This window comes from Maniola hyperantus, chromosome 13, assembly GCF_902806685.2.
Source record: "Maniola hyperantus chromosome 13, iAphHyp1.2, whole genome shotgun sequence".
NCBI lineage: Eukaryota > Metazoa > Arthropoda > Insecta > Lepidoptera > Nymphalidae > Maniola > Maniola hyperantus.
In genome coordinates this window covers 14,915,906-14,939,627 of record NC_048548.1, presented here as the reverse complement: position 1 = coordinate 14,939,627, position 23,722 = coordinate 14,915,906, and the positions used below count along the sequence as shown (strand labels likewise).

General features: G+C 52.1%; 1 protein-coding gene and 1 non-coding gene across 2 annotated transcripts in view; one reads left to right on the top strand and one right to left on the bottom strand.

Annotated features, from left to right (window-relative positions):
* Positions 1–23,722, top strand: part of LOC117987922 (prominin-like protein) — a 108,806-nt gene that overhangs the window by 34,298 nt on the left and 50,786 nt on the right. The window contains 1 exon segment of the mRNA XM_069502629.1: positions 11,805–11,943. Coding sequence (XP_069358730.1) covers positions 11,805–11,943 — 139 coding nt within the window.
* Positions 3,595–3,666, bottom strand: TRNAP-AGG (transfer RNA proline (anticodon AGG)). The gene has a single exon. It is a non-coding gene; the product is annotated as a tRNA-Pro (tRNA).

Sequence of the window (23,722 nt, the reverse complement as noted above, 5' to 3'; positions counted from 1 at the left end):
CGAATGTGACTCTTAACATCCTATAGATTCCTATGTCACTGTCCGGTTTCTCGCGCCATAACAAGCGCTGATAGTCGGTGTCTGCCTTATCAACCAAAATTTGGCGATACATCTTGATAACATCAGCCGTGAAACAGATAACATGAGTCCTCCACCTCATGATGAGGTGGCGCAAGTCTGGTTGTAATCTAGGACCCACTAACAAGTCATCGTTTAATGATTTTCCATGGATTCCCTTGCAGGCAGCGTCAAAAACTATTCTAACCTTAGAAGTAGTTTTGTCATTCCGAATCACCGCATGATGAGGCAAATAAACACAGTTAGGCTTTTCTATTTCTGCCTCTTCAGTAATACGCTCCATGTGATTTGAGTTTATATAATCATTCATTGCTTTAGTGTATTCTTCCTTCAAGAAGTGATTTTTCTCAAATTTCTTCTCTAAAGACTTTAATCTTCTCTCCGCAATACTCTTAAATTCTCCATACTGACTCTTTGGATCTGCTTCCCTAAAAGGTAGCTTAACACAGTAACGACCACTGCCATCCCTAGTAGTTCTTGAACTGTAATACGCTTCACACATCTCATCTTCTTTCGACATCAGCTCCTTCGGTACCTCAGTCTCGAGCTCCCAGAACCTACGAAGTAATGTATTAATAGAGTCATCTTGAATGTGCATACTGATAATATTATTGAAGCAATTATCTGGTGAGTCTAACACACGACCAGATAGAATCCAACCGAACAATGTATTTTGAGCAGTCAAGGTGCCCTCTGGATTCCTCCTCAAACCATCAACTAGAATTTGACCGTAAATCTCTGCCCCCAACAACACATCTATTCCTTGAGGCTTTCCGTAGTCCGGATCAGCTAATGGTAAGTGTAACATTTCAGGCCAATCAGTAATTTTAATCTGGTATGCAGGTAATGTGGATGACAATTTTGTTAAAACATAAGCTTGAATATTAAAATTACATGAGTTATGAATAGACTGTATTTTAAAAGTAACCATATATTTGATTTCCATACTAAGTTGATCTCCCCCCAGACCTGAAACTAAACCCTTGACAGGTTGTTTTCGGAGCCCCAATAATTGTACCGCATGCTCTGAAATGAATGAGGCCTGAGAACCCTGATCCAGTAACGCCCTAAGTGTATAACTACTTCTACGACAATCAACCTTAATTAAAGCCGTAGCCAGCATTACATGGCCAGTTAAACAGTTTGAATTGTTAGCAAAATGTGTAGCGATTTTAGTAATGTCCTGCTCACTTCCCTTTGTATCACTTTGTTCCATAGAAACATCTTGTGGCACTGCCTCGAGCCCGCCACTCGTGCTTGCAGCCTTAGTGGCACAGCTCGTAGTCCCTTCAGGGTGTAAAAGCGAGTGATGTCGACGGGAGCACCGCTTACAAACTGTGTTTCTTCTGCACCGATAAACCGGGTGATTATCCCCCAAACAATTGAAACAAAGCCTCTTCTTTTCCACAAATTCCCGCCGTGCTGTGTAACCCGTCTTACTAAATTCCTTGCACTGATACAATAAATGATTTTCTAAGCAGAAGGGGCATTGTGTAGCTGTAACCGTAAATGCCTTTGGTTTCTCAACCTTCTCTTTGGTGTTCTCCCTTCTCACTGGCTCTAAAAACTCAAGCGCTCTGAATCTAGACTCCAGAAATGATTTGAATTCCACAAGTGTAGGTAAAACATCTGAATGATTACTAATTTTCTGTTCCCATTGTTTTCTAGATTCAGTGTCTAACTTTAGCGCAGTGAGATGAATGATAAGTATATCCCAAGAAGAAACATCCACTCCAATATTTGAAAGTGCATTAAGACAGTCGCTCGTTGTATCTAGTATTTGCTTCACCCCGTGTGAGGATTCCGTTGAGCATGCCTTTTGTCCCACTAATCTAGTTAATATGCTATTAGCTATGTATCGCTTATTGTTATATCTTGATTTTAGTAGTGTCCAACATTGTTCATAGTTGCTCGCTGTAATGGGTATATGCCGCAGTAGTTGTTCCGCTTCATTAGAAAGGTGTGTTTTCAAGTAATGTAACCTCTCTACGTCAGTTAATGATGAATTTTCATGAATAAGGGACTCAAAAAGATCATGAAACGTAGGCCATTCCATATATTTCCCAGAAAAGGTGGGCAAAGTTATTTTAGGTAATTTTATACTATGATTTTCTCCATTGGCACTACTACTATTGAAAGAACTATCATTTTGTCGTCTCACAGTAAAACTCTCAAGCTTTTCCTTTAATTCTGTCTTAAATTCTAAATAAAACTCCTCTAAATTTCCAAATACATCCTGGCTGAAGTAATCATTTGTTACAGCGCTTCTATTTCTAATCAACTCCACATGATTTTTGGTAAAATTATTATATTTAGACTCTAAAGCTTGCAATCTAGTTTCAATGTACTGACGAGTTAATCTTTCCTTTGAACACTTTTTGTAATTTGTTCTTAGTTTGTCTATTTGTGACCTTAACTCTTCCTGGACTTGAACAAGATCCATTGTAACCTCACTTTAGCGTAATTTTTACTTTCTTCAGAATTCCGATGTTTGTTTCACAAAGAATTCGGTTCGATTTAGGACCATGAACGTTTCGCGTAGCACTATATCACTTTTATATTACGATACTGTTATTAAATACACAATTGAGATGTTTCTATTCGTTTTATTTCATTAATTAACAAAGTTCACAAAGTTCCTTAACCCACACATGACATTTTTGACATAAGCAAAAACTTTTTACATTTGATATTTTTCACTCGCCTTACGGCTCTGGGTTCTAGCTATGAGTTTATTAACATAGTCCGACAGGCGGGGTTTGAACCGTCGACCTTTCGGTTTTCAGTCCACTCCTATACCGGTTGAGCTATTGAGGCTCTAAATCTTATATATCTTATTTATTTATTTTTATTTAGACAAAACGAAAAGTGAACAATTTACACCACACTTTAAGACCAAAGCACTAGACAAAACTAGATTATAGAATCTTGAATCTTGATCTTGAATCATATAAAAAGCACAAACAAAAACGGACAGGAAAGTCCATCTCTTGCATGAACTGAGTATTTTGTTTGCTTAAATGTAGCCGTGCCGCCAAGCGATTTAGCGTTCCGGTACGATGTCTTGTAGAAACGGATTAGGGGTACGGGTAGCCAGGAATAACTTGTATTATTTATCTATGGGTATACGGGTTTAGTTAATTTTCCATACCCCATTGCAGTTATGTCGATAGTATAACTTCCGAAATTGAATTGTATCGTATAGTTCGCGACAGGTTGAGATGCCAATGGGGTATGAGGCGGGGAGACGCCATCTCGGCGTGTCGCGTACTATGCTGTAACATGTAGTGCCTGCTTCCAGAGACAATGAGGTAGTGAGAGGCAAGGTAAGTATGTGACGACATAGAGGTCGTCACGTCACAACTCGTAACGAACTCAGATTTGCCACCACAACACGCTATAAAATGTATCTCTGCTAATAAGTCTATTGTTTTCATTACAATAGCTACTTAGCTATTATGATAATGCATGCCAAAAGGTTCAAATTAAAAATGAAAATGTTCATTAAAAAGCTTTGGGCTCGTCCGGGATTTGAACCCGGGACCTCTCGCACCCTAAGCGAAAATCATACCCCTAGACCAACGAGCCGGTTGGTACGGGTGGCGAAATTATGGATTTAATTAGTTTCTAACATTCTTGAAGTGATCTCGCGTCATCTATCGCCAAATGGGAAAGTTGTGGTACGCTGGCTATCCGCGCCAGAAGGCTCTCTGCTTATACATTTTGTACTAGACACATGTCTAGGTCAGAATTTAGCCAGATCGGTCGTCAGTGTGTGATGCTCTGATTACATCCTCGGTCCATTCTTGGATGTTCCTAAGCCACGATTTTCTTCTTCTACCGACGCGTTCTATCTTCCTCAACTATGTTCATCGTGATGGTCTGAAGGAGACGGTACCTACCGGGCACGTCTGAGAACACGTGTCAAACAACTGACCTGTCTGCGTTTGATGGTCAAAGTTTTTTTTAATTAGCTACAAGGTAGCCCTTGACTGCAATCTCACCTGGTGGCAAGTGACGATGCCGTAGATGGAAGCGGACTAACCTGGACTATGGTAGTTTTTAATAAACCTATGCCCCTTTGGTTTCTACACGGCGTCGTACCGGAACGCTAAATAACTTGGCGGCACGGCTTTGCCGATAAGGTGGTAACTATCCACGGCCAAAACCTCCCACCGGTCCAGACCAGAAATTTAAAAATTATAAAATTCCCAATCGGGACCTCCCACTAATAAGACCGCAGCGCTTACCACTGCGCCAGGGAGGTAGTTTCCTCCTGCTGAATCGATTCCACATGTAGTGCGTAGATAACACGAGCATCTACTTGTGAGATGTCAGTCCACCCGCCACCGTCGCGTCCGCGTCAGCCGGCCTTGGACCGTTAACCAAAAACAAAATAATTTGAATAATATTATGCTTGCAATTTAAAACTATTATGCCAAAATATCTACCTTGAATTTAATACACTGTTTTTTATTTTAATAATATAAACCATTCGTAACATAATAATATTATGATAAGTTTTTTTAAGCTATCCGGTGCCGACTGCTGTGTAATTGTGCTGTTAGCAACTGGAAGCAACAAAAACTCATTACTGACATACGAGTACGTCGTTAGCAATTAGCATGTTTGACTACCGACGACGAGGTTCTGGATTCGGTCCCAGGATTAGGTCAAACATAGTTAGGTATCTACTTATTGGATTTTTCTGTCAAAAAAATGTCAGTAGTGTGTGCAGAGTGTCACCTCCGCACGTAAAGCTGTCGGTCCTGCGCCTGATTTCTGTCCCGGGCTATGAGAGTGAGGGAGTAGAGAGTGCGCCTGTGTTGCGCACACACTTGTGCACTATAATATTTCTCGCGCAGGTGGCTAATCTCTATGGTCTTCTTCTTTACTCTGGGCTGGTTTCTGCACTTAAACGTTTCCGTCTGTTGTGCGTAAGTATAGATAGATAGGCCGCTGTGGTCGAATTCGGGCGTGAGGCCATTATTATCATTATTAAGAGTGACTAATTGTAAGGGTGGTAAATTGGGCGGAATGGAAATATACCCGGATACGGAATAATCTACCACCTTACAAAGATTAGAGGAAAAAAAAAAAAATAATTTTACTTACTTGATCTATCTACCTAGTAAAGAATAGAAGCTAGCCGTCGACTCCCTTGTAATGTATATGAGGTGTTATAAATGAAATTTGCTAGATGTTAGGCAAAATTGTTTTTAATGTAACTTTTACCGGGGTCGCTTAATACATAGTGATGGCTAATAATGCTTAGTTATTCTAGCTTAATGCCAAGACTTAATTTAGATACATTAGAATGCCTTAGGTAGATAGTACATAAAATCTATGTTTTAAATTTAAGATGCCATTGGCATGGAATAGACAATGACACAGTAAAATTCATAAAATTGTTTCAAAATAAAGCTCAGTAGTAAAGACAGGGTTCTTACTGTACACATACACTAAGAAGGTTCACTAAACTGTTCCAGGATACATACATTTGCTTACTTGTAGGTGCGAAGACTGCAAGGTAGCTGGACGGCATCGGCCAAGATCCAAAACTCAATTTAACTTGATTCTTCACAACCGAAATGTTTCCTTACAAAGATTTTCACCAAGTCTTATCCATAGAAATTAAGTTGCCAACGTGAATGTGCAAAAGAAATAAATACGGAAAACGAAAGCGAAATACGAAAACCGAAAACTAAAAACGGAAACGCAAACGGAAACCCTGTAACAAAGAAAAACAAGATTATAATTTGTGCTGTGTGAAAATTTCGACACGTGGAATTTTCCCGATCAAACACAACTCACCTATTGAACTCCTGGCCACCAATGGTTTTCAGGAGTCCACCCACAACCCATTATCCTCATTTATTTGGGAAGGTAAAGTAACTGGAACTGAAAGGGAAATCATGAAATTAGGATTTTCTCTAACCAAACCGCCATTTTGTCGAATCCACATTACTTGATTTTTCACTCACCATAATTGATGAAACATTGAAATACGTTAGGATGACTAAATTTATAACAATTGTATTTTCCCAGGCGAAGCCATGGGCGAAAAAGAGTGAGATTTTCCTGGAACGAAAAAATTCGTCTTCACATGTTGACTCCAGAAAAATTCTAAATCTCACCAATCGGTGTTGCCAGACGCAACCCGAGTGTGGCCGCTCTCATTTAGTTTGATCATGAAGCCAATTCATTTTTGAATATTTGCGGAACCTAAGGATATATTATAAGAACCGTTTTGTTAATGACTTAACAATAAACAAATGATATTATGGTTTTATTTAATTATTTTGTTTTATTTTTACGACAATTGACAACGAAGCAAACGCCATCTATTGTGGCTCGAATGAACTCTGAACATCGACCCACGCGTAGTTCTGCACCTTGATGCTAGGTGGCACCAACATACTTTGAACAAAATTGATTTTTATTAAAAACGAAACGCTAGTTAGTAGTTCAAAATTTACAACGTCACAATACTTCCCCTCCTACGAAAAGGTTCAACAGGTTGAACCACGCTGCCCTCAGCGTCATCCAACAACTACTAACAATTTGCCTGAAACAAACAAGAAAAACACAGAAGTTACGCGTGAACGCACATCTACTACTAACAAGGAAAATTGTCTAACAAAATAAATATACTGAAAACAGTGTAAGGTTTTATACATTATACTTAACTACACAACCCTACTTCTAAAAAGAATATATACAAAAAAAACTTCATGGTGTCTAAGACACTTGAGTGGAAACATCTTGGCATCATTCTTCAGCTGACTGATAGAATGCGTCTAGGCCTACGGTGGTTCACTCTTTTAAACTACCATCTTAATATTTGTTACTCAACAAATACGGAAAAACTGGTGTGAACGGGTCCATCTGATATGGCAACCGTTCTCTATCCCATTCGGAAAAATAAAACCGAATCAAAATCGGAATATGAGAAAAAAAACGAAATAACTCTCCTAGAAAATAGATCTCGGAACAGAATCGGAAAAAATAACAGAAATGATCCATTATCTAGAAGGAAAACGAAAACAAAACACAAAACCCCCCCTTTTCGTTATCCCCAAAGTACGATATTTGCATTTTTACTTTCTCAACCGGTTGGTCTACCACAAGCATTCCAATCATCACATATTCATCCCTACATACATCCACTACATTCCTCCTCAACTGAACCATGGTAATGTAACTGTTAACTCAGAACATCACTACACTCATTCAAATTCCTAATTGAATATTGATAACTTAAATATTCAAACAGTTTAGACCAAACTAAGTAATGGCAAATATCTACTTCTTAATATCCTTAATATGCCAAGTGCCTATTGGGTGGTTGTCAGCTACTCTAACTAGTTCGTAAACCAAAGGTGACAAAACCTTGACAACCCTGCACTTTTCATACTTAGGTGCCAGCTTAGCTGCGAAAAAATTTGTAGCGTCGCTTTGTGGATAGGTCTTTTTCCACACTATATCCCCAACAGAATAGCTTGCAGACCTACGCCTTAAGTTGTAATGCGTTGCATACTCTGCATGAGCCTGAAACAAATTTCTCCTCACCTGACCAAATATGTCCTCCAAAGTTCCAAACTTTCCTGCGTATTCCTCCCTTGGAATTCCGGCCTCGTACTCCTTATCCGTGTCCTTATAGAAGGAACCATTTAAAACCGGTTCTCTAGCGTGGACAAGGAAGAACGGGGAGAATCCAGTGGATTCATTAACCGCACTGTTTATCCCTGTTCGGGCGCCATTTGTAAGGGTGGTAAATTGGGCGGAATGGAAATATACCCGGATACGGAATAATCTACCACCTTACAAAGATTAGAGGAAAAAAAAAAAAAAAATTTTACTTACTTGATCTATCTACCTAGTAAAGAATAGAAGCTAGCCGTCGACTCCCTTGTAATGTATATGAGGTGTTATAAATGAAATTTGCTAGATGTTAGGCAAAATTGTTTTTAATGTAACTTTTACCGGGGTCGCTTAATACATAGTGATGGCTAATAATGCTTAGTTATTCTAGCTTAATGCCAAGACTTAATTTAGATACATTAGAATGCCTTAGGTAGATAGTACATAAAATCTATGTTTTAAATTTAAGATGCCATTGGCATGGAATAGACAATGACACAGTAAAATTCATAAAATTGTTTCAAAATAAAGCTCAGTAGTAAAGACAGGGTTCTTACTGTACACATACACTAAGAAGGTTCACTAAACTGTTCCAGGATACATACATTTGCTTACTTGTAGGTGCGAAGACTGCAAGGTAGCTGGACGGCATCGGCCAAGATCCAAAACTCAATTTAACTTGATTCTTCACAACCGAAATGTTTCCTTACAAAGATTTTCACCAAGTCTTATCCATAGAAATTAAGTTGCCAACGTGAATGTGCAAAAGAAATAAATACGGAAAACGAAAGCGAAATACGAAAACCGAAAACTAAAAACGGAAACGCAAACGGAAACCCTGTAACAAAGAAAAACAAGATTATAATTTGTGCTGTGTGAAAATTTCGACACGTGGAATTTTCCCGATCAAACACAACTCACCTATTGAACTCCTGGCCACCAATGGTTTTCAGGAGTCCACCCACAACCCATTATCCTCATTTATTTGGGAAGGTAAAGTAACTGGAACTGAAAGGGAAATCATGAAATTAGGATTTTCTCTAACCAAACCGCCATTTTGTCGAATCCACATTACTTGATTTTTCACTCACCATAATTGATGAAACATTGAAATACGTTAGGATGACTAAATTTATAACAATTGTATTTTCCCAGGCGAAGCCATGGGCGAAAAAGAGTGAGATTTTCCTGGAACGAAAAAATTCGTCTTCACATGTTGACTCCAGAAAAATTCTAAATCTCACCAATCGGTGTTGCCAGACGCAACCCGAGTGTGGCCGCTCTCATTTAGTTTGATCATGAAGCCAATTCATTTTTGAATATTTGCGGAACCTAAGGATATATTATAAGAACCGTTTTGTTAATGACTTAACAATAAACAAATGATATTATGGTTTTATTTAATTATTTTGTTTTATTTTTACGACAATTGACAACGAAGCAAACGCCATCTATTGTGGCTCGAATGAACTCTGAACATCGACCCACGCGTAGTTCTGCACCTTGATGCTAGGTGGCACCAACATACTTTGAACAAAATTGATTTTTATTAAAAACGAAACGCTAGTTAGTAGTTCAAAATTTACAACGTCACATAATCAAGCGGAGAACAAGTCACTTAAAAAGTTTTCTTTTAAAACTGCGATTTGCACTGCATCTCTTTTACCCCACACATTAAATCGAATAAAATCCACCATTTTGATTTTTTAAAGATTGCATGTATCCAGTAACACTCGCGTTATTAGGACTACATTACGTATCGTTTATCAAAATCGGTTGAGCCGTTGTGTAGTTACGTCCGACGTACATACAGGTCAAACACATAACCCTCCTTTAGGCTTCGTCGCAATCAGGTAAAAACTAGAATAATGTAAGTTACTGTATGCGAAGATTTCAGCGTCGCGTCGTCGTTTTAATTAAAAGGGCAATAACGATGTGTAAACGCAAGTATCGTAACATACATCCGCTGGCAGCAGACGGACACTTTATTGGCTCAAACGGACATCGCTGGCCCATTTATCCGCTCTGTCTCATTATACGCTCTACGTGTTGCACTTAGGGGCTCATTCCGAACGCTTGAGACGCTGTCGTTTATTGGAGCACGCGTAATGAGAGGCAATTGAACATCGATGTAAATCACAAGATATGCTCAAGCGAACAAAATTTTTCACGGTTTTGGAACCAAATAAATCAGCGCCACCTCTTAGATACTAATGAATGACCCGTTTGAAATCCAAACGTCACTGAGGTTGCATTGGTGCTAAATAAACATTTTAGGACCAATGAGTCGGTGCCATTTTGCTTGTTCAATGGCCCTGTCCTTACGAAATAATATATAAGTGTATGCAATTGAAGCGTTGGGCCGGCGGCGCGGGCGATAACTCGTCGTATTAAATAACTAACTGCTCATTAACCCTGACGCAACGTCGAGCTGGTGTTGGCACTGGTTAGTGTGCAGTTAACTTTATAGCCCTATACTTACTACTTGATACTTGATAGTGATATGTAGTTGTTGCTTCTCTCGAGCTAACTGTTGTTCGGTCATTATCTTGATTTTTTTTAAATACGTTCTGTTTTGAGAAATAAAATGTCAAGTTTTCGTTTTCAATAACCAAACAGTACCTACTAACTACTACTAGCACACACTAAATACAAATAATGTTTCTGCAAATACATATCTTATAGAATCTCGAATCTTGATCTTGAATCTAATATATAAAGCACCAAAGCAGAAACAAGGTGACGGGGTCTCGTTTCGCACCGGACGCGGGCCACAAACCAGTGCCCAGTGCCCAGTGCCCATATCCGGTTATCATCATGGAAATCATTAAGCTAAATAATATGCATAACTTGTTAGTGTAAGTCAATGTTTTGGTATTTTTTTGGTTTATATTTTATTATTTTATTCAGATACAAGTTAGCCCTTGACTGCACGCTCACCTGGTGGTAAGTGACGATGCAGTCTAAGATCGAAGCGGGCTAACCTGGAAGGGGTATGGCAGTTTTTTTTTAAATAAACCTATGCCCTTTTGGTTTCTACACAGCATCGTACCGAAGCGCTAAATCGCTTGGCGGCACGGCCGAAGCCTCCCACCAGACCAGACCAGAAATTTAGAAATTATATACTACCCTAATTCCTGCCAGGAATCGAACCCGGGACCTCCCACTAATAAGACCACAGCGCTTACCACTGTGCCAGGGAGGTCGTCAAATTCGTGAACGTGGAGCCATTTCCACTTCTCCGTTATGCATAAAGGAAATAAAAAGTGGAAAATGTGTGTATAGTACGCGGCAGAAAGAAATGTACATCGACCTTTAGAAGGAGATAGCAGATTTGTAGAGCATTGTCTCTGTCGTTGAGACAGACAAAACGTCATGTAGGTGGCATGAGTGGCAGAGACAACGCTCTACAAAGCCGAAATGTCATTCTAAAGGCCGATGCACATTACTTTCTGCCGCGTATTGTAAGTAGGTATTTCATCATCATCATCATCATCAACCAATAGACGTCCACTGCTGGACATAGGTCTCTTGTAGTTGTACTCTTGTACTTGTAGAATGTATTGTACAATTGGTGATATTGTTCCTTCCGTTGCTCGAAGTCGGGAGGTGGTCTCGGACCTCCGTGAGCGTGATATACGTCATCCGGCCCGGAAAGACAACCCGAATAGCTGCGTGTCGTTGTCCCTTCCCGTATCTCCATCCTGGCTCCTTCGCATTACGAGACACGTCACACGACATCACTCAGCTATACGTGTAAATCTAACTCGGAATGAAAAACGTTCTCTAGAACGTCACACTTCTAAGTATGTTCTAGAAGTGCTATTTGGCTATAGACTTGTAGGATTGTACACTGTGCCTTGCGGTGGGAGCTCGTCGTTCCAGCACCTTGGAACCACAACGGTTTTCTAACTTTGTGTCTTGCCCATTGTCTCTTTAGCTTTGCAACCCGTTGAGCTACGTCGGTTACTCTGGTTTTCCTACGGATCTCGTCGTTTGATCACGTCCTCCCTCGTACCTAGTTGTGCCTACAATGTTACTGATGTCAGTGGTTGTGACACGCGGTGTTTGGTTGTCCACAGGCATGGTGTCGGTGTCGGACGGACACGTGGAGTTCGCGTCTCCGCGCGAGGAGTGGCGCACGCTGCTGGCGCACTACGCGGGCCCCACCGCGGTCGTCGTCATCGTGGCGCTGCTCGTCGCCATACTGCCGCTGGCGGGGTGAGTTGCCGCAGCTTGCAGGAGCAGGTCGGTGTCGGCGGGACACGTGGAGTTCGCGTCTCCGCGCGAGGAGTGGCGCACGCTGCTGGCGCACTACGCGGGCCCCACCGCGGTCGTCGTCATCGTGGCGCTGCTCGTCGCCATACTGCCGCTGGCGGGGTGAGTTGCACGCAGCTTGCAGGAGCAGGTCGGTGTCGGACGGACACGTGGAGTTCGCTCTCCGCGCGAGGAGTGGCGCACGCCTGCTGGGCGCACTACGCGGGCCCACACCGCGGTCGTCGTCATCGTGGCGCTGCTCGTCGCCATACTGCCGCTGGCGGGGTGAGTTGCCGCCAGCTTGCAGGAGCAGGTCGGTGTCGGACGGACACGTGGAGTTCGCGTCTCCGCGCGAGGAGTGGCGCACGCGGGTGGCGCACTACGCGGGCCCCACCGCGGTCCGTCGTCATCGTGGCGCTGCTCGTCGCCATACTGCCGCTGGCGGGGTGAGTTGCCGCAGCTTGCAGGAGCAGGTCGGTGTCGGACGGACACGTGGAGTTCGCGTCTCCGCGCGAGGAGTGGCGCACGCTGCTGGCGCACTACGCGGGCCCCACCGCGGTCGTCGTCATCGTGGCGCTGCTCGTCGCCATACTGCCGCTGGCGGGGTGAGTTGCCGCAGCTTGCAGGAGCAGGTCGGTGTCGGACGGACACGTGGAGTTCGCGTCTCCGCGCGAGGAGTGGCGCACGCTGCTGGCGCACTACGCGGGCCCACCGCGGTCGTCGTCAATAGTTGGCGCTGCTCGTCGCCATACTGCCGCTGGCGGGGTGAGTTGCCGCCAGCTTGCAGGAGCAGGTCGGTGTCGGACGGACACGTGGAGTTCGCGTCTCCGCGCGAGGAGTGGGCGCACGCTGCTGGCGCACTACGCGGGCCCCACCGCGGTCATCCGGTCATCGTGGCGCTGCTCGTCGCCATACTGCCGCTGGCGGGGTGAGTTGCCGCAGCTTGCAGGAGCAGGTCGGTGTCGGACGGGACACGTGAGTTCGCGTCTCCGCGCGAGGAGTGGCGCACGCTGCCTGGCGCACTACGCGGGCCCCAACCGCGGTCGTCGTCATCAGTGCGCGCTGCTCGTCGCCATACTGCCGCTGGCGGGTGAGTTGCCGCAGCTTGCAGGAGCAGGTCGGTGTCGGACGGACACGTGGAGTTCGCGTCTCCGCGCGAGGAGTGGCGCACGCTGCTGGCGCACTACGCGGGCCCCACCGCGGTCGTCGTCATCGTGGCGCTGCTCGTCGCCATACTGCCGCTGGCGGGGTGAGTTCCGCGGCTTGCAGGAGCAGGTCGGTGTCGGACGGACACGTGGAGTTCGCGGTCTCCGCGCGAGGAGTGGCGCACGCTGCTGGCGCACTACGCGGGCCCCACCGCGGTCGTCGTCATCGTGGCGCTGCTCGTTCGCCATACTGCCGCTGGCGGGGGTGAGTTGGCCGCAGCTTGCAGGAGCAGGTCGGTGTCGGACGGGACACGTGGAGTTCGCGTCTCCGCGCGAGGAGTGGCGCACGCTGCTGGCGCACTACGCGGGCCCCCACCGCGGTCGTCGTCATCGTGGCGCTGCTCGTCGCCATACTGCCGCTGGCGGGTGAGTTGCCGCAGCTTGCAGGAGCAGGTCGGTGTCGGACGGACACGTGGAGTTCGCGTCTCCGCGCGAGGAGTGGCGCACGCTGCTGGCGCACTACGCGGGCCCCACCCGCGGTCGTCGTCATCGTGGCGCTGCTCGTCGCCATACTGCCGCTGGCGGGGTGAGTTGCCGCAGCTTGCAGGAGCAGGTCGGTGTCGGACGGACACGTCGGAGTTCGCGTCTCCGCGCGAGGAGTGGCGCACGCTGCTGGCGCACTACGCGGGCCCCACCGCGGTCGTCGTCATCGTGGCGCTGCTCGTCGCCATACTGCCGCTGGCGGGGGTGAGTTGCCGCAGCTTGCAGGAGCAGGTCGGTGTCGGACGGACACGTGGAGTTCGCGTCTCCGCGCGAGGAGTGGCGCACGCTGCTGGCGCACCTACGCGGGCCCCACCGCGGTCGTCGTCATCGTGGCGCTGCTCGTTCCGCCATACTGGCCGCTGGCGGGGTGAGTTGCCGCAGCTTGCAGGAGCAGGTCGGTGTCGGACGGACACGTGGGGTCGCGTCTCCGCGCGAGGAGTGGCGCACGCTGCTGGCGCACTACGCGGGCCCCACCGCGGTCGTCGTCATCGTGGCGCTGCTCGTCGCCATACTGCCGCTGGCGGGGTGAGTTGCCGCAGCTTGCAAGGAGCAGGTCGGTGTCGGACGGACACGTGGAGTTCGCGTCCTCCGCGCGAGGAGTGGCGCACGCTGCTGGCGCACTACGCGGGCCCCACCGCGGTCGTCGTCATCGTGGCGCTGCTCGTCGCCATACTGCCGCTGGCGGGGTGAGTTGCCGCAGCTTGCAGGAGCAGGTCGGTGTCGGACGGACACGTGGAGTTCGCGTCTCCGCGCGAGGAGTGGCGCACGCTGCTGGCGCACTACGCGGGCCCCACCGCGGTCGTCGTCATCGTGGCGCTGCTCGTCGCCATACTGCCGCTGGCGGGGTGAGTTGCCGCAGCTTGCAGGAGCAGGTCGGTGTCGGACGGACACGTGGGAGTTCGCGTCTCCGCGCGAGAGTGGCGCACGCTGCTGGCGCACTACGCGGGCCCCACCGCGGTCGTCGTCATCGTGGCGCTGCTCGTCGCCATACTGCCGCTGGCGGGGTGAGTTGCCGCAGCTTGCAGGAGCAGGTCGGTGTCGGACGGACTCGTGGAGTTTCGCGTCTCCGCGCGAGGAGTGGCGCACGCTGCTGGCGCACTACGCGGGCCCCACCGCGGTCGTCGTCATCGTGGCGCTGCTCGTCGCCATACTGCCGCTGGCGGGGTGAGTTGCCGCAGCTTGCAGGAGCAGGTCGGTGTCGGGACGGACACGTGGAGTTCGCGTCTCCGCGCGAGGAGTGGCGCACGCTGCTGGCGCACTACGCGGGCCCCACCGCGGTCGTCGTCATCGTGGCGCTGCTCGTCGCCATACTGCCGCTGGCGGGGTGAGTTGCCGCAGCTTGCAGGAGCAGGTCGGTGTCGGACGGACACGTGGAGTTCGCGTCTCCGCGCGAGGAGTGGCGCACGCTGCTGGCGCACTACGCGGGCCCCACCGCGGTCGTCGTCATCGTGGCATCTGCTCGTCGCCATACTGCCGCTGGCGGGGTGAGTTGCCGCAGCTTGCAGGAGCAGGTCGGTGTCGGACGGACACGTGGAGTTCGCGTCTCCGCGCGAGGAGTGGCGCACGCTGCTGGCGCACTACGCGGGCCCCACCGCGGTCGTCGTCATCGTGGCGCTGCTCGTCGACATACTGCCGCTGGCGGGGTGAGTTGCCGCAGCTTGCAGGAAGCAGGTCGGTGTCGGACGGAACACGTGGATGTTCGCGTCCTCCGCGCGAGGAGTGGCGCACGCTGCTGCGGCACTACGCGGGCCCCACCGCGGTCGTCGTCATCGTGGCGACTGCTCGTCGCCATACTGCCGCTGGCGGGGTGAGTTGCCGCAGCTTGCAGGAGCAGGTCGGTGTCGGACGGACACGTGGAGTTCGCGTCTCCGCGCGAGGGAGTGGCGCACGCTGCTGGCGCACTACGCGGGCCCCCACCGCGGTCGTCGTCATCGTGGCGCTGCTCGTCGCCATACTGCTGCTGGCGGGGTGAGTTGCCGCAGCTTGCCAGGAGAGGTCGGTGTCGGACGGACACGTGGAGTTCGCGTCTCCGCGCGAGGAGTGGCGCACCGTGCTGGCGCACTACGCGGGCCCCACCGCGGTCGTCGTCAATCGTGGCGCTGCTCGTCGCCATACTGCCGCTGGCGGGGTGAGTTGCCGCAGCTTGCAGGAGCAGGTCGGTGTCGGACGGACACGTGGAGTTCGCGTCTCCGCGCGAGGAGTGGCGCACGCTGCTGGCGCACTACGCGGGCCCCACCGCGGTCGTCGTCATCGTGGCGCTGCTCGTCGCCATACTGCCGCTGGCGGGGTGAGTTGCCGCAGCTTGCGGAGCAGGTCGGTGTCGGACGGACACGTGGAGTTCGCGTCTCCGCGCGAGGAGTGGCGCCACGGCTGCTGGCGCACTACGCGGGCCCCACCGCGGTCTTCGTCATCGTGGCGCTGCTCGTCGCCATACTGCCGCTGGCGGGGTGAGTTGCCGCAGCTTGCAGGAGCAGGTCGGTGTCGGACGGACACGTGGAGTTCGCGTCTCCGCGCGAGGAGTGGCGCACGCTGCTGGCGCACTACGCGGGCCCCACCGCGGCGTCCTCATCGTGGCGCTGCTCGTCGCATACTGCCGCTGGCGGGGGAGTTGCCGCAGCTTGAGAGGTGGTGTAGGCGGACACGGAGTTCGCGTCTCCGCGCGAGGAGTGGCGCACGCTGCTGGCGCATACGCGCGGGCCCCACCGCGGTCGTCGTCATCGTGGCGCTGCTCGTCGCCATACTGCGCTGGGGTGAGTTGCCGCAGCTTGCAGAGAGCAGGTCGTGTCGGACGGACACGTGGAGTTCGCGTCTCCGCGCGAGGAGTGCGCACGCTGCTGGCGCACTACGCGGGCCCCACCGCGGTCGTCGTCATCGTGGCGCTGCTCGTCGCCATACTGCCGCTGGCGGGGTGAGTTGCCGCAGCTTGCAGGAGCAGGTCGGTGTCGGACGGACACGTGGAGTTCGCGTCTCCGCGCGAGGAGTGGCGCACCGCTGCTGGCGCACTACGCGGGCCCCACCGCGGTCGTCGTCATCGTGGCGCTGCTCGTCGCCATACTGCCGCTGGCGGGGTGAGTTGCCGCAGCTTGCAGGAGCAGGTCGGTGTCGGACGGACACGTGGAGTTCGCGTCTCCGCGCGAGGAGTGGCGCACGCTGCTGGCGCACTACGCGGGCCCCACCGCGGTCGTCGTCATCGTGGCGCTGCTCGTCGCCATACTGCCGCTGGCGGGGTGAGTTGCCGCAGCTTGCAGGAGCAGGTCGGTGTCGGACGGACACGTGGAGTTCGCGTCTCCGCGCGAGGAGTGGCGCACGCTGCTGGCGCACTACGCGGGCCCCACCGCGGTCGTCGTCATCGTGGCGCTGCTCGTCGCCATACTGCCGCGGGGGGTGAGTTGCCGCAGCTTGCAGGAGCAGGTCGGTGTCGGACGGACACGTGGAGTTCGCGTCTCCGCGCGAGGAGTGGCGCACGCTGCTGGCGCACTACGCGGGCCCCACCGCGGTCGTCGTCATCGTGGCGCTGCTCGTCGCCATACTGCCGCTGGCGGGGTGAGTTGCCGCAGCTTGCAGGAGCAGGTCGGTGTCGGACGGACACGTGGAGTTCGCGTCTCCGCGCGAGGAGTGGCGCACACTTCAAACACTTCTGCATAAACGCTCTCATACTTGACCATATGCGCTCACGGGTCTCCAGAAAAGAGCCCTTAGTGTGGCCACACGAGTAGATAATATAGACCAGAGGGGAAGCTTCATACTAGCGGCTGGCTGTAGGTTCACTCACTCTAGCGCAGCTCACGCACACCACGACGTGTCACGGACGCTCCGTTTGCCGCCAAGCTGGCCGCACGGAGCGTCCGTGGCACGTCGTGGTGTGCGTGAGCTAGTGTGAAGCTTCCCCTCGGGTCTATAATATCTACTCGTGTGGTGTGGCGATTCGCGCTGATCCTCCTGCACTCACAATGAAGCCATTCGTATCCGCTAAGTGAGTTGAACTGTTACACAACACGTGCGACAAATAGAGTGGGTGTGTTGCAGGCTGTTCTGGTGCTGCTGCCAGTGGTGCCGCGTGGGCGGCGGCGGAGGCCCTTCGACCGCAAGTACGACGCCTGCCTCAAGGGCATCCTCGCGATCCTCTTCATCGCGCTCCTCACGCTGTTCCTGTGAGTATATCCTGAACGAGCTCTACATATCTGTGCAGCTTCATTCCAATGCTAACTAGTTCAGGAAATGAAGTCAAAGGATAAACCTACGACCTTTGCCTAACGATCTTTACTGACACATTCATACTTAATTCAGGTCTGACTAGTTAGGAACATAAGATCTAGTTTAATTTTATTTTACTATCAGAAACAAAAAAGTACATGAAGGTGGAGTACCCCAGTCTCAACTCCATTGTGACGTTCCGCCAGGTTCGGCGTGGTGTGCGCGTTCGCCACCGACTCGCAGATGGAGAGCGGGGCCGCCGCCGCGCCCGCCGCGCTGCGCGCCGGCATCAAGGACGCCTGCACCTTCCTCAACAGCACGCAGGCGCACGCGCGCCACCTGCTCGTCGACAACTACCGCGAGCTGGAGGCGCAGCTCAACGCCACGCTCACCTCCAGCGGCCAGTTCGTGCTGCGCCAGCTGGACGAGTTCACGAGCGCCACCTCGGTGCAGAAGCTGAGCCACATGGTGGAGCAGCTGGAGCGGGTGCCGGCCGAGCTGAGGGAGGTGCAGCGCCACGGAGGACTTGAGGACCAAGGCCGAAGAGCTCAACACTGGTCAGTGTGTGTGTTGAGGCGGTGCTCTAGTTCCAGTAACCTAAAGCACAGTATAAAGAGACACACAGTAGTCGCAGTAAATGACGACCACGACGACTCTTCAACATAGGGCCCCAAACTACGTAGATCAGCTGGGATTGGTCTGTATCGACGTCTTCGTCGAACCCCTTGCATGTAATATACTTACTCTATGTCCTAGAGGTAGGTCACATGGTGTCCACACTTGGGTATGTAAGCAAAAAGGCCCTAAGCAGAAGCGCCGGAACAATTGTTTGTTTGCGCATACGCTTGTGCACTGTAATACTCCTATGCTGCTGTGCCCGAAATCAGGTCAGGAGAACAAAACTACATAAAAAACGTGATATAACTTTCCTCTTTTACAAATTGCAACACTATTCAGTTCGTATCCCTTTGACTGTTTATGATCAATTATATTCTCTGTATTCCAATAACAAATGATTTCTGAAGGTATTTCTAAGAAAGTTTGCTTTTATTCTAAAATTTATGTAGCCCTGTAATGGTTGTGGGCAGGTCTGCGGCAGGTGAAGACGCAGCTGCTGCGCACGCTGGCGCGCTGCCAGGAGCCGCAGTGCGTCCAGCTGCAGGAGAAGTACGAGGTCGGCCGGCTCGGCACCGACATCCAGTACGACAAGGTAACCACCTCGCCTCGCCTTTCAGCCTCATCCGCCTTACCAAGTTTCACTTCGTTATTTGATCATTGCATTCTATCTCTGTCTACATTCTTCTCTTTTCTCATCGTCATCTATCAATATGTAAAAGGAAAAGCTGATTGACTGACTGACTAATCTATCAACGCACAACTCAAACTGTTGGATGAATCGAGCTGAAATTGGTATGCAGATAGTTATTATAACATAGACATCCGCTGAAAAGGATTTTTGAAAACTCACCCCTAATGGGGTAAAGTAGGGGTTTTAAATTTGTGTAGTCCACACGGACGATGTCGTAGGCATAAGCTAGTTTTACTAAAACTTCTTTGGGATCGCATAGTTTTTTCACTAATAAATAATAAACTGATGATGTGTTTGTACTTTCTGCTGTCATGCTGTCACGGAACAGATGCTCGACAAATATTTCCGACGGTAAGTGACGCCATCATTGTTTGTTCCTATTTGCACTTGTTCTCGCGATATTTGTTTTGGTTCGAATGAATCATGTTGCGTTACTACATGATCAATTTTACAGCAAATCACTCTGACATCTTGGAATGGACAGATTGGTATCAATTCCCGGTATTAATTAAAAAAGTCGTCAATCCAAGGTCCAGAATTCACTGAAGGAGCCCTGACACATGAACACTATGAACAGAGAGCAGATGGACGGTCAACAAAGTGATCTGTTCCATTAACGTTAGCCTATGCTATGGCAAGTGCGAGTCTATACTCGCACTTGCCCGCTAAAGTCACTGCAGGGGCGGGCGCTCACTTGGCCATGTGTTGGTTGTTGCAGATCCCGAATGTGTCGGAGCTCCTCAACGACGTGACGCAGCTGGTGGACGGCGCCATGCGTGCGGAGGTGTCTGCCGGCCTGCAAGTGTTCTCGGCATCAAGCGCACGGTCGACCAGCACATTCGCGAGTGCGGGACGCCATCACTGCCACAGGTCAGTGGTCATGTGACGCAGCTGGTGGACGGCGCCATGCGTGCGGAGGTGTCTGCCGGCCTGCAAGTGTTCTCCGGCATCAAGCGCACGGTCGACCAGCACATACCGCGAGTGCGGGACGCCATCACTGCCACAGGTCAGTGGTCATGTGACGCAGTGGTGGACGGCGCCATGCGTGCGGAGGTGTCTGCCGGCCTGCAAGTGTTCTCCGGCATCAAGCGCACGGTCGACAGCACATACCGCGAGTGCGGGACGCCATCACTGCCACAGGTCAGTGGTCATGTGACGCAGCTGGTGGACGGCGCCATGCGTGCGGAGGTGTCTGCCGGCCTGCAAGTGTTCTCCGGCATCAAGCGCACGGTCGACCAGCACATACCGCGAGTGCGGGACGCCATCACTGCCACAGGTCAGTGGTCATGTGACGCAGCTGGTGGACGGCGCCATGCGTGCGGAGGTGTCTGCCGGCCTGCAAGTGTTCTCCGGCATCAAGCGCACGGTCGACCAGCACATACCGCGAGTGGGACGCCATCACTGCCACAGGTCAGTGGTCATGTGACGCAGCTGGTGGACGGCGCCATGCGTGCGGAGGTGTCTGCCGGCCTGCAAGTGTTCTCCGGCATCAAGCGCACGGTCGACCAGCACATACCGCGAGTGCGGGACGCCATCACTGCCACAGGTCAGTGGTCATGTGACGCAGCTGGTGGACGGCGCCATGCGTGCGGAGGTGTCTGCCGGCCTGCAAGTGTTCTCCGGCATCAAGCGCACGGTCGACCAGCACATACCGCGAGTGCGGGACGCCATCACTGCCACAGGTCAGTGGTCATGTGACGCAGCTGGTGGACGGCGCCATGCGTGCGGAGGTGTCTGCCGGCCTGCAAGTGTTCTCCGGCATCAAGCGCACGGTCGACCAGCACATACCGCGAGTGGGACGCCATCACTGCCAAGGTCAGTGGTCATGTGACGCAGCTGGTGGACGGCGCCATGCGTGCGGAGGTGTCTGCCGGCCTGCAAGTGTTCTCCGGCATCAAGCGCACGGTCGACCAGCACATACCGCGAGTGCGGGACGCCATCACTGCCACAGGTCAGTGGTCATGTGACGCAGCTGGTGGACGGCGCCATGCGTGCGGAGGTGTCTGCCGGCTGCAAGTGTTCTCCGGCATCAAGCGCACGGTCGACCAGCACATACCGCGAGTGCGGGACGCCATCACTGCCACAGGTCAGTGGTCATGTGACGCAGCTGGGGGACGGCGCCATGCGTGCGGCGGTGTCTGCCGGCCTGCAAGTGTCTCCGGCATCAAGCGCACGGTCGACCAGCACATACCGCGAGTGCGGGACGCCATCACTGCCACAGGTCAGTGGTCATGTGACGCAGCTGGTGGACGGGCGCCATGCGTGCGGAGGTGTCTGCCGGCCTGCAAGTGTTCTCCGGCATCAAGCGCACGGTCGACCAGCACATACCGCGAGTGCGGGACGCCATCACGCCACAGGTCAGTGGTCATGTGACGCAGCTGGTGGACGGCGCCATGCGTGCGGAGGTGTCTGCCGGCTGCAAGTGTTCTCCGGCATCAAGCGCACGGTCGACCAGCACAACCGCGAGTGCGGGACGCCATCACTGCCACAGGTCAGTGGTCATGTGACGCAGCTGGTGGACGGCGCCATGCGTGCGGAGGTGTCTGCCGGCCTGCAAGTGTTCTCCGGCATCAAGCGCACGGTCGACCAGCACATACCGCGTGCGGGACGCCATCACTGCCACAGGTCAGTGGTCATGTGACGCAGCTGGTGGACGGCGCCATGCGTGCGGGGTGTCTGCCGGCCTGCAAGTGTTCTCCGGCATCAAGCGCATGGTCGACCAGCACATACCGCGAGGCGGGACGCCATCACTGCCACAGGTCAGTGGTCATGTGACGCAGCTGGTGGACGGCGCCATGCGTGCGGAGGTTCTGCCGGCTGCAAGTGTTCCGGCATCAAGCGCACGGTCGACCAGCACATACCGCGAGTGCGGGACGCCATCACTGCCACAGGTCAGTGGTCATGTGACGCAGCTGGTGGACGGCGCCATGCGTGCGGAGGTGTCTGCCGGCCTGCAAGTGTCTCCGGCATCAAGCGCACGGTCGACCAGCACATACCGCGAGTGCGGGACGCATCACTGCCACAGGCAGTGGTCATGTGACGCAGGTGGACGGCGCCATGCGTGCGGAGGTGTCTGCCGGTGCAAGTGTTCTCCGGCATCAAGCGCACGGTCGACCAGCAAATACCGCGAGTGCGGGACGCCATCACTGCCACAGGTCAGTGGTCAGTGACGCAGATGGTGGACGGCGCCATGCGTGCGGAGGTGTCTGCCGGCCTGCAAGTGTTCTCCGGCATCAAGAGCACGGTCGACCAGACATACCGCGAGTGGGGACGCCATCACTGCCCAAGGTCAGTGGTCATGTGACGCAGCTGGTGGACGGCGCCATGCGGCGGAGTGTCTGCCGGCCATGCAAGTGTTCTCGGCATCAAGCGCACGGCGACCAGACCCCCGCGAGTGCGGGACGCCATCACTGCCACAGGTCAGTGGTCATGTGACGCAGCTGGTGGACGGCGCCATGCGTGCGGAGGTGTCTGCCGGCCTGCAAGTGTCTCCGGCTCAAGCGCACGGTCGACCAGCACATACCGCGAGTGCGGGACGCCATCACTGCCACAGGTCAGTGGTCATGTGACGCAGCTGGTGGGACGGCGCCATGCGTGCGGAGGTGTCTGCCGGCCTGCAAGTGTTTCCGGCATCAAAGCGCACGGTCGACCAGCACATACGCGAGTGCGGGACGCCATCACTGCACAGGTCAGTGGTCATGTGACGCAGCTGGTGGAGCGCCCATGAGTGCGGAGGTGTCTGCCGGCCTGCAAGTGTTCTCCGGCATCAAGAGCACGGTCGACCAGCACATACCGCGAGTGCGGGACGCCATCACTGCCACAGGTCAGTGGTCATGTGACGCAGCTGGGGACGGCGCGCCATGCGCTGCGGAGGTGTCTGCCGGCCTGCAAGTGTTCTCCGGCATCAAGCGCACGGTCGACCAGCACATACCGCGAGTGCGGGACGCCATCACTGCCACAGGTCAGTGGTCTGTGACGAAGCTGGTGGACGGCGCCATGCGTGCGGAGGTGTCTGCCGGCCTGCAAGTGTTCTCCGGCATCAAGCGCACGGTCGACCAGCACATACCGCGACGTGCGGGACGCCATCACTGCCACAGGTCAGTGGTCATGTGACGCAGCGGGTGACGGCGCCATGCGTGCGGAGGTGTCTCGGCCTGCAAGTGTTTCTCCGGCATCAAGCGCACGGTCGACCAGCAATACCGCGAGTGCGGGACGCCATCACTGCAACAGGTCAGTGGTCATGTGACGCAGCTGGTGGAGGCGCGCATGCGTGCGGAGGTGTCTCGGCCTGCAAGTGTTCTCCGGCATCAAGCGCACGGTCGACCAGCACATACCGCGAGTGCGGGACGCCATCACTGCCACAGGCAGTGTCATGTGACGCAGGGTGGACGGCGCCATGCGTGCGGAGGTGTCTGCCGGCCTGCAAGTGTCCCGCATCAAGCGCACGGTCGACCAGCACATACAGCGAAGTGCGGGACGCCATCACTGCCACAGGTCAGTGGTCAGTGACGCAGTGGTGGACGGCGCCATGCGTGCGGAGGGTGTAGGCCGG